Source organism: Ylistrum balloti, unplaced genomic scaffold (genome assembly GCF_031769215.1).
Source record: "Ylistrum balloti isolate Yb309-2 unplaced genomic scaffold, AGI_CSIRO_Ybal_v1 Utg369680, whole genome shotgun sequence".
NCBI lineage: Eukaryota > Metazoa > Mollusca > Bivalvia > Pectinida > Pectinidae > Ylistrum > Ylistrum balloti.
Window position 1 is genome coordinate 862172 of NW_026781921.1, and position 16677 is coordinate 878848.

General features: G+C 36.6%; 1 protein-coding gene across 1 annotated transcript in view; it reads left to right on the top strand.

Annotated features, from left to right (window-relative positions):
- The first annotated feature begins 235 nt into the window (after positions 1 to 235).
- The window catches only part of LOC132564730 (two pore potassium channel protein sup-9-like), a 43612-nt gene continuing 27170 nt past the window's right edge, over positions 236 to 16677 (top strand). The window contains exon 1 of the mRNA XM_060229363.1: positions 236 to 518. Within this exon, the coding sequence (XP_060085346.1) occupies positions 236 to 518 (283 nt within the window). The remainder of the gene's footprint in view (positions 519 to 16677) is intronic.

The following is a 16677-nucleotide window of genomic DNA, read 5'->3' on the forward strand; positions in this document are numbered from 1 at the left end:
ATAGCCGTCCTGGAAAAAGGTTGAGCAAATGATAAATGGGTGCGCAAGCAGACAACCGGAAGTGAGTGAAAGAATAAACTTCCGGTTTCGAGACGGCTGATTATTTTCTTATTTTCTCTTCCTAAGTCTTCCAAAATTTATTTGATCAGTGGTTTGCATGAAAAGTCAGTAAGAAAACACACGGCCAACGATATTCGTTCCAGGGACTTGATACTATGGATACGGTCGGAAGGATATGAAGAAACAAAACGTCCGAACTCTATCACTAATCGTTTGTACGTTCACTTACCTTTTAATCGGAGCGGCAGTTTTTGATGCCTTAGAGTCAGAATACGAGAACGAACACCGACGGAAATATCATCTGCAGGAGCAGACGTTTAAATCAAATTACAACATAACCACTGAAGACTATGAGCGCCTGCGCAGAAACATCCTTAAGGTGATGCCGTATAAGTCCGGGCGACAGTGGAAGTTCGCCGGCGCGTTCTACTTCTCTCTAACCGTCGTCACCACCATAGGTAAGTCGTGACGTCATTGATATATGTCATGTGATATTGTGTAAATATTCACATCGTTCTAACCTGGTATTATTTTCATCTAAGATTTTTTTATATAGGCAGGAGACTGTAAAAGGCCATACTTTGTAACCTTTTTGTTTAAGAAACGATGAGACCTGATGGTTAAGATAAATCAATGTTCACTATTTCAGTAATGTACAAGACAACGCAATATAGTGTCCATTTGTAACTAGTAGTGACCAGCACGAAGGAGATGAAATGTACACAGTGGATCACAGGAGCTCCAAAAATATCCTGATGGGCTCTTATCCGTTTTACAAATGATTGAAATGTGCATATGTATACAATGATGCATTGTAAATGTTATGTTCATTTAATTTTTTGTAAGTGTGTAGTTACACGGACATGTACATACATGTACGTGCACACATGCGCGTGCTTGTATCATATTGTTGCAATACAATACATGTACAAGTAAAACTATTTTGTACAATTACCTTACAAAAATACAGTATACATATATACTTTGCACATGAATATCTCTAGCTAGTTTGAGTGTGAAGGCAATCGTTTTATAACTAAACCTTCAGACACGCGCAGATTACAGCAGTGTAATATATCAACCCAGACCATGTACTCCAAGATATGAATTAAATACATTGATCATCTTATGAAGATATTAGCGGACACCAAAGCACGTGTTCGTCAACTATTTCCATAATCAGCCTTTGATTGTGTTGTGAATCTCTCTCATTTCGAAATCTAGATTTAGTTCTGAAACGTTATCCTGATTCCGGAGACAAGTTATTGTTATTTTAAATTAGTCGTAGTGTGTAGGATCTTTTGAGAGCATTGGTTGATCAAATATCCTTTTAAAGTATAGAGTTGCTTATGTTTGTGTCGTTTCGTCAAGTAATTTATGCTATGAAAACAGAATTTATGCTTAAGAACGAAGATGAAGTTACAGCGTTTTTGTCTATTTAGCTGATCATCTTTTTCGATCTGTATAATATCATGGTCATATTACGTTAAAAGTCAAAATTAATGGTCCGGTCATAAATTCTTAGTCACCGAATGTATTTATCAAATGTCATGACAAAATGTTAAATATCATTGATAAGTCCATATATGTTAATCGTTTTGTCCCAGGCTATAACTTCCGACTTGCTGAAGATCATTAACATCGCCGACGATGTGTCTGTCTTAGGCTTTTGTCTTTATTACTTAATAACTATAACCACATTATCAGATATATATACTCTAACACTTGTGATTTCGGTTAATACAGTTTGTTTTTTATAACTAGTTAAAAGTTGTTTTCTCATCCCCGCCTTTTATAGTCCCCTCACTATATACTTACATGTATTACTCCAATATAATGAAAGTGGAGAACGTAAGCGCCGTCATGTATGTAAGGAAGACGTTTAGACGAACTGTGATAAATAGCTTTCCTATTCCTGTTTATTGTAAGAAATCCGGAAGTTACAGTTTCCCCAGTACATACGGGTTCTTTACAGGCAGCCATTCTTATGCTTCATATCACTGCATCTGCAAGGCATAGAACCCATGCACTGTCACGTATGGAGGAAAGACGTTTGAACGAACTGTAATAAATACCCTTCCTCCTCGAGACATCCTATTCCCAAGGTGCGATTTATGATTTCCGCCATTTTGCTCAATAGAATAAAGTAGCCCATAACACGCAGCATTTATCGATTGTTTTGACCTGTATTTAGTTTGTTTCAGGCGTTTACTAAGGTTTTTAATCGCTACTTTTGTTAACATAATTTCAAATACTTTCCTTGCCGAAAGCATGACGTAGAGTCAGATTTATGTTAATTCAAGAGAGTATCTTTTAAAGTACATACGAGAGTAAGTATTGTAAGCCAACAAGATTTTCGTGACAAGAAGATGAACATATTTCCTAAAAACCTACCTATTAAGCTCGACAGTATGTTATGAATTACAGCATCACCACCATCAAGATGTGAGAAATTCTACAAATACTGTATGCATCGCATTGACGGTGTATAAAATAAATTTGTCATTTTTACAACGGTAAACAGATTTGCATTATAGTTTTGAAATAACAAAGTTTTTATTAATTAAGATTAATTTGTGATAACCCCCTAGTGTACAAGTTATATCTCGAATAGATTAATTCGTGATAATCCCCGTGTGTACAAGTTATATCTCGAATAGATTAATTCGTGATAATCCCCGTGTGTACAAGTTATATCTCGAATAGATTAATTCGTGATAATCCCCTAGTGTACAAGTTATATCTCGAATAGATTAATTCGTGATAATCCCCTAGTGTACAAGTTATATCTCGAATAGATTAATTCGTGATAATCCCCTAGTGTACAAGTTATATCTCGAATAGATTAATTCGTGATAATCCCCTTGTGTACAAGTTATATCTCGAATAGATTAATTCGAGATAATCCCCTTGTGTACAAGTTATATCTCGAATAGATTAATTCGTGATAATCCCCAAGTGTACAAGTTATATCTCGAATAGATTAATTCGTGATAATCCCCTAGTGTACAAGTTATATCTCGAATAGATTAATTCGTGATAATCCCCTAGTGTACAAGTTATATCTCGAATAGATTAATTCGTGATAATCCCCTAGTATACAAGTTATATCTCGAATAGATTAATTCGTGATAATCCCCTAGTGTACAAGTTATATCTCGAATAGATTAATTCGAGATAATCCCCTTGTGTACAAGTTATATCTCGAATAGATTAATTCGTGATAATCCCCTTGTGTACAAGTTATATCTCGAATAGATTAATTCTTGATAATGCAAATAACGCATGTACAGACAAAGTCATTACAATACTTCATCCTTACGTAAATAGTGAGTATAAACATGTTATGTACTAAATATAACTTAGACGTATAACAGTGAACAGACGGCTATAAAATCATTTCATCTTCCAAACAAAATCAAGAAAATTCCAAGACGACAACATATTCCTAACTCAAATTCAATAAATTAGGGCAAAATATGAACGAAAGAAAGATTTACACGGAGACTCCTGAACTTATAATTTGATACAGTACAGCCTCTCAGACAAGACTTTAGCTATGGGTGCAGTGTTGTTGCTGTTCACTAACATCGACATCAATTAATGTCTACTGCTTTCTATTGTTTTTTGTAACGCTTGTTCAATCCAGTTTTGAGAATGTGATATAGGGTTTTGTACTGATATATATATCAACAAAATTGTCAAATACCAGAATTAGAAAGTGATTTTTAACTTTCTTCTAGAGTTTACGTTTCATTGACATAAATAAATAATAGCTTTATCATTTCTGCCAACTTCAAAATTACAATGGAATTTTTCGCGTACTTGCAAGTTCACGTCTCTAACTCATTTTGTAAATTCAGCAGTTCTCTATTGTTCCTTCTGTTGTATTTCCGTCTTACTTTTCTAACCGTGACTCAATATAAAAAGAAATTATCAAAGACCACAATCATAATACTGTTTATGTTGTCTAGGGATATCGGGGACAGGTCCCGACAAGTACGCATAAGTTTAGACTGTTCAGTTGAGTTTTTCGGCATCAGTTCTCGTGCACAACTCGGCGTCTAAAAAGAGAAACAAATTATTGCACATGCATGTACGTGTTATCTGTTGTACAAATTATGATGAAAAGTCCACCACGTGCTAAGATGTTAATTTTTTTTATAAGGTGACTAATTTTAGATTGTACCACACACGTTTATTCTTGGCACGTGTTTTCACTGTACCGAATCAACATATAAGTTAATAACTAGGGCCCGGTTTTCTGCTCCCGTAGAAGATCGTTATATTTCTACAGCTGTGTTTGCTGATGTTGTGTTGTAAATAATTAGTTACACAGAATTAGAAAAAAGACTTGTATGCTCGCCATTGATTAGTAATCATATTAATCCGTATCCATGTTCTAACAAAATTATAGACATCCATCAAACTTTTTGACATCTTTTCTTTATATTTATTTGGTAATTAAAAAAAGCCCGTTGATTTACTTAACTATATTTATCGCGGAGTGGTTGGAGGAGGGAGTGGAGGGAATGAAAAATTACTTTTTCTGTGTGATAATAATGGAAAACGTAAACAATGTAATTCCTGTCAATTTGTTTCAAGGGGGGGGGGGGGGGTTGATTTTGCCTGTCCTTAAAACACAGACGTTGAGACCCCTTCTTATTAAAGCATATTTATTATCTGTCACTGTGTCATTAGTTATCTCCCTTAGGTGGACATATATCTCTAATTTTCATAATAGTTGAAAATGAAAGGCGGAATTATATTACTGTTGTAAATGATCATGATCAAATAAATAATGGAAAAAAATTAATGTGCTAAACAGATCGCCATCACTTAAAAAGTCTTACTACAGTTCATTTAACGAATGTGTATTTCAGTCCAGCAAGTGTCTGATACAACTCCAAGTTTCCAATACATGCTTTTTTAAAAAAAAAAAAAAAAAAAAAGTATTTCAAAATTTGACATTAAAAACCTCGGATAAACGCAACATTTTTTTCAAATGATCACAGCTATTAGCTTTTCGAAAAAAAAAAAACTGATAAAATTCTCCGATCGAGGCTGAATATGAACATGACAGATTTGATAGTACTGGCATTGGTCGTGTCAATGACAGGCCTAACAAGTTAACTAGGTTCACCACACATGGACAGGTCTTCCAATAACTGAAATCGAATAAGCGCGTTGGAAAACAACAATTAGGCAAATAACGGTTCATATAGAGTTCGTTTGTGGTATACAAGTGTGAAGAAATTGTATCGGGTGTCACCAAAGTGTTTGTTTCCTGGCGTTATATTGATTCTGATATTTAAGCGTCTTTATCACACTGAGAAGCTGTACGGTGCTGTTGTTCGTTATATTGGAAATCGTATTAGCCCAGAAAAGTGATGTAGCTGCTTGGTATATGATATATTTGTATCAATATTCGGATTTCAATGTACAGTAGAGCCTTGTTATTCTGAAATTTGAGTAAAAAACGAACTAAGCTTGTCTGAACATTCAGAAAGTACGAGAATACTCGGTGTTCAGAATACCTTAGGTGCTTAGCTTGATAAAAATATAATTCATTGTTCTGGTCATTTAATTGGAATTTTCCGGAATCGGAGCTTTTACTGTGCAGACAAGCGATATCACATTTCGTACTCATGCGGTGCTTCAATTAAAAAAACAACAAGTATGAGATAATATGACTTCAGATGTTATGGAGTTGTCTCGCTCTGAGATGAAAATCGTCAAATTTAGTTCTTCGATAAATCAATCGAATAGTATCAAAAAGATACGTAAACTGTCGGATAGTACTTAAAGATTGTGTCACTTTATGGTTAGACTATTCAGTATTGTCAGACCAAAAAAAAAAAAAAATTTAGCATGGTGAATTTAGACCCGTATCGTCGATCGATAAAAATATTCCGAGACGTATACTTCGATATTAGAATCATCTTTCATGGATTACAATACGGACGATCATGTCACATTTTCTTGCATAACTACCGGATCTGGAACCCCCTATACAAGTTTGAAGGCTGTGCCAAACTTCAGTGATATCTGCCTTTAATGAAGATATTTTCACTTCCATCTTTTCTTTGTTTACTCTCACCCTTTTGAAAAAATTGAAATAAACAAAAACGTAAATATTATACTGATATCTTGTTTTGAAAATGTGTTTTAAATAATATTATATTTGGAACACCGAGCAAGTTTTAAACCATCTTTGCTGAAAAAAAAAGTTTAACTTAATCATTCAGTTAAATATCACCTGCTGGTCTGGAAAAGGCCAATGTATGAATACAATTGGCTGTTTTCTCTGCCTCACGAACCCTGCCCTTCGAACAGTAACTGACCTCGATGGTTCATCGGATTGATGGGAACTAATTCAGTGAATGTCAACCAGACGTCAGTCACAAATCGCTCGTGCGCATTACCACGTAATTACATGATATATTCTACACTTTGAATCTACTTATATATCTGATACCAATCTCGATACGTCAACTAACAAACATTATCTGCCATGTCCGGAAAAAGCGATATTTTCCAGACCAGATATTAGATGCCCTCTGACAACTTCCGGTACAGCAGCTGTTCGATTACTGACATCTCGGACTTGGAATAGACTGGTTTAAGTCCGTGCTGACATATATTTCTTAACTTTAATTTTACATAGATACATATATATATATATATATATATATTGTTACAAAAATAGAACAGGGAAGAACAAATCCCTACCGAAAAAAAATTGAATCTGCATCTCTGGCGTAAAAAACTACGATAATACTAACTGAACTAACTTAATAAGCATGCTCTGACAGCGCAAACCGCACAGAACTGTTGCTTTTACAAAGATATCCTCTAATTTGTAGATTCATCTGTTCCTTTTTCATTATTGAAAAGTGTTTAAATTTCATTAATATTGTCTCTCGTTGTATTTATTGCACTTATTTGCTGCAGGTGCTCAGAGATTACATTTTTCACGATGAAGAAACAAATGATACTTTGATTAGGTTTCATGGCCGGATATTCTAGCCCCTTTTGTTTTCCGTGATATGGTCGACAGGTGTAATTTCCATAATCGTTTATGCTTGTGAATCCTCATTTAATGACGAAGAAATTAAATGAAAAAGAAAAAAAATCAATTTGAGGACTATGCTGTGTGATTTGATTTGAAAAATAATCGGTGTGAAAGGCGGTAACAACTCGATTTAATGCTCTCAACGTGCAAAACAACGCAAAACGAATGTTTTTTCTTGCAGGGGAGACCTGACCTGTTTTCTCAATCTCGGATATTGACTTTTTTATGATTAATATGAACGGTAACAATCTTTGTCTTCAGATCACATCGAATTCTTGTCAAAGTTTTCATTTCGATGACTAGGTAATACTATGATTATAATCAATATGACTCAATTGTTTCCTTTATTGAGGTGAGGAGGTCCTTGTGATAGAAAACTTTTTCTCTGTTTTTATTGATTTGACCTTTGCAGTTATTCATGTTGTCTGTTTTAATTGCCTTCCTTTAATATTAGTTTGGCCTTAAGAACTTAAATTATAATCCATTTAGTAGGAATTTGCACATTAGTTATGAAAACTTCATAGTTGGTAACGAATTGTGTTATATATACTATCCATTCCTTCTCATTTTTTCGCGTCATTATTTTTCCTCCCGGAAATCTCTTCCAGTTTGATTGTATATGTACTAAACCAACTAAATGGAGATATAATACACAACATCTGGAGCACTGTTCAGATTCAAAATATCCGGAGTAATTATTACAACTATTCATTTACCTGGCAGGTTATTATAGAACACGCTGCATTTGGTTTTGTCTTTAGGCGTCTACAATGCCGTATGCTACGCGGCGGTGTTCGTAAACAAAATTAGTCCCCTCAGGTAGTAAGACATATCACTATATAATGTTAAACTTATAAAAAATAATTCCATTCGAACCTCTTATCTCGAACTCGATGGGACTATAGGCAAACTTCAAGATAGTCCAGTATTCGATTTAAGAGTGTTCGTATGTTTTGTGTAAAGTTAAGCAGGGGCCGACGAAATGCTTCGAACTAAACGGGGTTTGAGATAACGAGGTTCGACGGTATCATCGCTACACCAGTTTTGGTGAATATTTGGTTTTCACATAGAGAAAATCTTATGAATATGGTACATTTGGGATAGTTATTCTGTCAGTTCTCCAATGTTTCGGGAATTCGTTCTGAAGATGTCTTAGATCGTTTGGGTGTTGACAATAACTGTAGAAAACTGTTTACAGAAACAGGTAAGGATAACAAGTTAGTGTCCATGTAGTTTGGTGCCGAGAATCACGGTCATTGCTTTAGTTGAGCCCCATGGATATAAATCTACCGACATGGTGTGAACTAGCCGAGACTCTTAAGGTTAACAAAGGATATTTGCTTATCAAGATCAAAAGGATTCATAAAAGATGTGGACTGGTCGACACCTGAAGAATGCACAGAGGCTGTGAACTGGCAGAGACTCAAATGATTCACAAAGACTGTGGACTGGCCGAAATCTGAAGGAAGTGAAATGTTCGACACTCGAAGAATGCACAATCTGGACTGTCCGAGACCCGCAGGGTGAACAAATGATTCACAAAGGACGGAGCAAGCCCATACCCAAAGGATTCACAAATGGTGCAGGTTTAGTTCACTGAGACTCCAATAATTCACAAGGGGTGGGGGTTACCCGAGATCCAAAGAATACAAAAGTTGAAAAGGAACATGGCTTAGTCGCGACTAAATGAAATCACACGGGATGATATGGATTACTTGTACCTGAGACTTAAGGAAGGTTTGCATGTCGAGACCGAAGGACATTCACAAGCTTTGAATCAGCTGAGATACCTGTAAGGTATGATTTTAGCGCCGAGGATACGAAAGCCTTAGTTCTGATGTGAAGCCTTAGGGTATCAAAAAGCTATAGTATGTTCTAAAATGGGTTTTCCTTGAGTGCGTAGGGGTTTTCCTTGAGTGCTTTGCGACAAGTTGAAATAGACATAGTGTTATTAATGACAATGTTGATGGTCTTTAGAGGGTAGAGGTGACAGCTAAGACGTGCATTCACTGAATGCCGTGTCAATATTGATTTTTTTTCAGATTTGGCGTAAGGCGCTGTTACAGGAAACGTTCATAAAACAAGATGGATACTGTTTGAATCTGGGATTGTTACCGTCATTTAAAATCTTCTGTCTGTCGTCTTCTTAAACAAAAAGAGTCCGATCTGTATATGCATCGTGAAATTTCAAAATGTTTTTCAACTGACCAGAGTGCTATAGAACCACAATCTATTACTCTTTAGTAAACGTTGATGCCTTTGGGGAACGTTTCGATTTTTGAGGTGCGATTTCTATTTAGACAATTATTGCTTCAATACTATCCTATGATTTTGATAGACGTGTCGTTTTCTCATTTTTGAGATGAAAGTAAGCACGATATTACGTAATGACGTATAATTCGAATTTCGTAGAGCTACTATCATAATCACATGACTTGCCTGTTTCAGCGTTCAAATAGTTTCTGATAACGATCCTGAGTCTAATTGATCTGATTTTTATTTCGTCGATTAAACTCCATATCTTGAACGCAACAACAATCTCCATTCTTCTGTATTTAGGGGCATTGATATACCTGCACAATTGTTAAAGAGGATGATTTGCTTGCTATCGGGAGAAGCGCCAGCACCAAAATATACTTTCCGTGAAACTTTCGTAAACACACACAGTATATATACATGTACGTATATGAACGGACGACGTCCCATAGTTTCAAATGTTTAGTTTCGTATCTTTATCAGATATCAGATTAATTTAATCACGATAAATCCAAATCAGTGTTAAACATCACAGATAATATCTTTATCAATTAATTATATCTCAGACAAAGGGATTGGGTTATTATTTTTAATTAAATAACAACGCGCATATGTGCATCAGGCAGTAAAAGGTCACACTGAGGTTAGTGCTTGATTTTAACTACTGTGCTTTGAAAGTTAATCAGCATCTTAGTGTGTTAACAGTAAAGTCTAAGAGATCTTTCAAACATTATATAGATAAATTCCCAAATTACCGACGCAGTTGGAGTCCACGAGCGTTTAAATTGGAAGCTAGAGAGTTTGTCGGTATACAATTAGATAGTTATAACTGACGTATAAATTGTTAAAATATATTCTTTGATAAACAGTTTTCCTATTTACATATGACGTCATTTCTCATACCAAAACGGCGACACGTGTATAATGTTATTAATTTTCAAAACTTGTAGACCATAAAACGAGTTCCGGTTTTACTAATTGTTACTATAAATGCAGTTTAGGTGACAGATAGATGGAATAATGTAAAGGATATAGCAGATTTTTTTTTTTTTGGGGGGGGGGGATAATGGGATAAACTAACAAACACATATTTAGATAAATCATTGTATTCTTAATCGAATTGTCACACGTGCACTTTTCTTGAACAGACGTTTCATTTAGGTTAAGCTCTTTCTTTAAATACAGTGTTGCCAAAGTACAATTGCTAGGAAACCGTAGCAGATTTGTACGACAAATTGGCAAAACTAGCTGTCCACTTGACCGATTACGCTGTTGGTAATGAATAATTCATTCAGTTTTAGTTCAAAATATAATCGAGAAAGGACAACGAAATGGAGAGAAAATATATATCTAGGCACTGAAATGTCTTTAACCAAAGTAAAGTTGCTAAAGACGTAAGGAAGTTTAACAGCATGCCAATTAAGTAGAAGATTAATATAAAGGACCTTTTTCACGGTAAATGTAATTTTGCCCATATCCCAATTTTATCTTTATTGTGTTTTATTAGTACTACACCAGTAAACTCCTAATTATGTATGTTTAATAAATCAAAAAGTCATCTATGGCCCATATTATGATCTTTGTCATAAGTGTGAGCCAGGGTGCACATTTTACCCCAAAGCTTGTTCAAAAACTTATAATAAATCATTGAATTGGGTCAAATCCTCTTCATTAAAGTCTGCTGCTTGTATTACAAATATAAATTCATGGAAGTTTAACTTGGAAAATATCATAATTTTTCATAAACATTTTAGCAAATTCAAGATTTTGGAAAATGTTTCATAAACTTACAGTTGCTGTTCACTTTCAAATATCCTGATTTTGGCCAAATATATGTACTTAAATATTGAAAATTTAATAAAATTCTGGGACCTGTAAAACTGTGAAACAAGTCCTTCGTGTTCTGAAATACGCCTATCTTTGCGTAAATACATGTAAAGGGCTGTTATCCAACCAAGGTGGTTTTCACTTGTATTATTTCAGCATAACTGCCAACATATTTTCAAGGATATCGATGAATTACTTTAATATATATATGTTCACAATGAAAGTTATTGGGAAAACAAAACTAAACATAGATAGAATCTATTGATACATAATTACGCGTGCTGATTGTAATGGCATTGCATGTGTAGGTTGTAAATCGTTTTACATACAAATATATGTATCTACTTGTTATCGCTGTTGTGTAAAAAGAGATCAATCCATTTTTGGTACCGCTGTGAGCAATCATCATTACGTGTTTTGTTCTGATTTCCCATTGATATCACGTTTGCCCGCTCACTTAAACCTCTTTTGTTTCCAACCTTTTTGAGATCAATCTATCTACTGGTGGTAGTGTTGAAAAAAACGATCTAAACAGGCAGGCCGGATACTACAACACAAAAAAACAAAATCAATTCCTTCTTGTGTGCGACAGAAACAAAAGTGAGTTACCCTGAGGTAGTCCCTCGCAATTAAACGCTCTGATTTTTCTAGACTGGAATAAGCAATCGATGTGTGACCTTGGTGTTTCCCTAAATGCTGATCTTCGGAAATATATGTTGTTCTGTTGAGTATAAAGTGGTGATCATTAATTCTTGTACTAATTACTTCTGTCACGGCACTAGACCACTACTACTTGTAGGCATGCGACGGTTGTATACGTGCACGTGTGAAGTGTATTGACTATAATCAGTCACGTGGTTTTAAAGGGACGTTACATGTAGACTGTTGTAAATAGCTCCTTCACAGCAGTCGGTAAAATGGTTTTGTGTTTTTGACAGTTTTCAGAAGTTTTATTCCTATTCAGGTTTTTGCAGGTGACGCTGTAAGCGTCTAGTGCCTTTTTTTGGCAGTTAATGATTGGAGATGTTTGTGTCTGTAGTTGACAGTTGGTGATTGGAGATGTTTGTGTCTGTACTTGACAGTTGGTGATTGGAGATGTTTGTCTGTACTTGACAGTTGGTGATTGGAGATGTTTGTGTCTGTACTTGACAGTTGGTGATTGGAGATGTTTGTGTCTGTACTTGACAGTTGGTGATTGGAGATGTTTGTGTCTGTACTTGACAGTTGGTGATTGGAGATGTTTGTGTCTGTACTTGACAGTTGGTGATTGGAGATGTTTGTGTCTGTACTTGACAGTTGGTGATTGGAGATGTTTGTGTCTGTACTTGACAGTTGGTGATTGGAGATGTTTGTGTCTGTACTTGACAGTTGGTGATTGGAGATGTTTGTGTCTGTACTTGACAGTTGGTGATTGGAGATGTTTGTGTCTGTACTTGACAGTTGGTGATTGGAGATGTTTGTGTCTGTACTTGACAGTTGGTGATTGGAGATGTTTGTGTCTGTACTTGACAGTTGGTGATTGGAGATGTTTGTGTCTGTACTTGACAGTTGGTGATTGGAGATGTTTGTGTCTGTACTTGACAGTTGGTGATTGGAGATGTTTGTGTCTGTACTTGACAGTTGGTGATTGGAGATGTTTGTGTCTGTACTTGACAGTTGGTGATTGGAGATGTTTGTGTCTGTACTTGACAGTTGGTGATTGGAGATGTTTGTGTCTGTAGTTGACAGTTGGTGATTGGAGATGTTTGTGTCTGTACTTGACAGTTGGTGATTGGAGATGTTTGTGTCTGTACTTGACAGTTGGTAATTGGAGATGTTTGTGTCTGTACTTGACAGTTGGTGATTGGAGATGTTTGTGTCTGTACTTGACAGTTGGTGATTGGAGATGTTTGTGTCTGTACTTGACAGTTGGTGATTAGAGATGTTTGTGTCTGTACTTGACAGTTGGTGATTGGAGATGTTTGTGTCTGTACTTGACAGTTGGTGATTGGAGATGTTTGTGTCTGTACTTGACAGTTGGTGATTGGAGATGTTTGTGTCTGTACTTGACAGTTGGTGATTGGAGATGTTTGTGTCTGTACTTGACAGTTGGTGATTTGAGATGTTTGTGTCTGTACTTGACAGTTGGTGATTGGAGATGTTTGTGTCTGTACTTGACAGTTGGTGATTGGAGATGTTTGTGTCTGTACTTGACAGTTGGTGATTGGAGATGTTTGTGTCTGTACTTGACAGTTGGTGATTGGAGATGTTTGTGTCTGTACTTGACAGTTGGTGATTGGAGATGTTTGTGTCTGTACTTGACAGTTGGTGATTGGAGATGTTTGTCTGTACTTGACAGTTGGTGATTGGAGATGATTGTCTGTACTTGACAGTTGGTGATTGGAGATGTTTGTGTCTGTACTTGACAGTTGGTGATTGGAGATGTTTGTGTCTGTACTTGACAGTTGGTGATTGGAGATGTTTGTGTCTGTACTTGACAGTTGGTGATTGGAGGTGTTTGTGTCTGTACTTGACAGTTGGTGATTGGAGATGTTTGTGTCTGTACTTGACAGTTGGTGATTGGAGGTGTTTGTCTGTATTTGACAGTTGGTGATTAGAGATGTTTGTGTCTGTACTTGACAGTTGGTGATTGGAGATGTTTGTGTCTGTACTTGACAGTTGGTGATTGGAGATGTTTGTGTCTGTACTTGACAGTTGGTGATTGGAGATGTTTGTGTCTGTACTAGACAGTTGGTGATTGGAGATGTTTGTGTCTGTACTTGACAGTTGGTGATTGGAGATGTTTGTGTCTGTACTTGACAGTTGGTGATTGGAGATGTTTGTGTCTGTACTTGACAGTTGGTGATTGGAGATGTTTGTGTCTGTACTTGACAGTTGGTGATTGGAGATGTTTGTGTCTGTACTTGACAGTTGGTGATTGGAGATGTTTGTGTCTGTACTTGACAGTTGGTGATTGGAGATGTTTGTGTCTGTACTTGACAGTTGGTGATTGAGATGTTTGTGTCTGATGATTTGTTTGTGTCTGTACTTGACAGTTGGTGATTGGAGGTGTTTGTGTCTGTACTTGACAGTTGGTGATTGGAGATGTTACTGTCTGTACTTGACAGTTGGTGATTGGAGGTGTTTGTCTGTACTTGACAGTTGGTGATTGGAGATGTTTGTGTCTGTAGTTGACAGTTGGTGATTGGAGATGTTTGTGTCTGTACTTGACAGTTGGTGATTGGAGATGTTTGTGTCTGTACTTGACAGTTGGTGATTGGAGATGTGTGTCTGTACTTGACAGTTGGTGATTGGAGATGTTTGTGTCTGTACTTGACAGTTGGTGATTGGAGATGTTTGTGTCTGTACTTGACAGTTGGTGATTGGAGGTGTTTGTCTGTATTTGACAGTTGGTGATTGGAGATGTTTGTGTCTGTACTTGACAGTTGGTGATTGGAGGTGTTTGTCTGTATTTGACAGTTGGTGATTAGAGATGTTTGTGTCTGTACTTGACAGTTGGTGATTGGAGATGTTTGTGTCTGTACTTGACAGTTGGTGATTGGAGATGTTTGTGTCTGTACTTGACAGTTGGTGATTGGAGATGTTTGTGTCTGTGCTTGACAGTTGGTGATTGGAGATGTTCGTCTGTACTTGACAGTTGGTGATTGGAGGTGTTTGTCTGTATTTGACAGTTGGTGATTGGAGATGTTTGTGTCTGTACTTGACAGTTGGTGATTAGAGATGTTTGTGTCTGTACTTGACAGTTGGTGATTGGAGATGTTTGTGTCTGTACTTGACAGTTGGTGATTGGAGATGTTTGTGTCTGTACTTGACAGTTGGTGATTGACAGTTGGTGATTGGAGGTGTTTGTGTCTGTACTTGACAGTTGGTGATTGGAGATGTTTGTGTCTGTACTTGACAGTTGGTGATTGGAGGTGTTTGTGTCTGTACTTGACAGTTGGTGATTGGAGATGTTTGTGTCTGTACTTGACAGTTGGTGATTGGAGATGTTTGTGTCTGTACTTGACAGTTGGTGATTGGAGATGTTTGTGTCTGTACTTGACAGTTGGTGATTGGAGATGTTTGTGTCTGTACTTGACAGTTGGTGATTGGAGATGTTTGTGTCTGTACTTGACAGTTGGTGATTGGAGATGTTTGTGTCTGTACTTGACAGTTGGTGATTGGAGATGTTTGTGTCTGTACTTGACAGTTGGTGATTGGAGATGTTTGTGTCTGTACTTGACAGTTGGTGATTGGAGATGTTTGTGTCTGTACTTGACAGTTGGTGATTGGAGATGTTTGTGTCTGTACTTGACAGTTGGTCATTGGAGATGTTTGTGTCTGTACTTGACAGTTGGTGATTGGAGATGTTTGTGTCTGTACTTGACAGTTGGTGATTGGAGATGTTTGTGTCTGTACTTGACAGTTGGTGATTGGAGATGTTTGTGTCTGTACTTGACAGTTGGTGATTGGAGATGTTTGTGTCTGTACTTGACAGTTGGTGATTGGAGAGGTTTGTGTCTGTACTTGACAGTTGGTGATTGGAGATGTTTGTGTCTGTACTTGACAGTTGGTGATTGGAGATGTTTGTGTCTGTACTTGACAGTTGGTGATTGGAGATGTTTGTGTCTGTACTTGACAGTTGGTGATTGGAGGTGTTTGTGTCTGTACTTGACAGTTGGTGATTGGAGATGTTTGTGTCTGTACTTGACAGTTGGTGATTGGAGATGCTTGTGTAATTGTCTCTTTTCCTCAGTTATTAAATTCATTACTTCTGTATTTTTCTCATTTTTAAAAAATAATTTTTTAACACAAATATATACTCATGTAAATTGTAAGTGTTGTGTTTGTCACACACCATGAATTAAACAAATACAATTTGATTGTGTCGTTAGATTTGACCTAAACCATTAAATTTGACTCTCCTTATTAGACTACACCATTAAATCTGACATGCACTGTTAGATTTCATCATCAAATTTAATTTGCACTGTTAGGTTTTCCATTAAATTTGACTTGCACTCTTTGATATGACTTATCTTTTCGCTATTTTTAACACCTAAAATTGTCCGTGGGTTTAACGCCCATGGACTACCATTAAGTAAATGCACAGGATTGCCGAGACGGTGCCTAACGGGCGTTACATGAACACACTTAACGAACAATGTTTAATGGCAGGCGCCGCCATGTTACGACCCATGAGGACACGAACCGGAAGAAGAGTGATAAAACTGACTGTCGATGCTTTATAAGATTATGTATTGTCAGAATTTATGTAATTACAATCGTCTGCTTCAGTAGGCTTGGCTATATAATCGAGGCAGGGTTTAAGCGTTTCGGTGACCAGCAAGTCCAGGTCAGACAAGATTAGAAAGGTCACGCAAAATAAGGTCATCTTAGGGTCAAGCAAGGTCAACAGAACGAATAAGTCGACCACGACAGGGTCAGATATGATGAATACAATTGTGTATATAGATGTG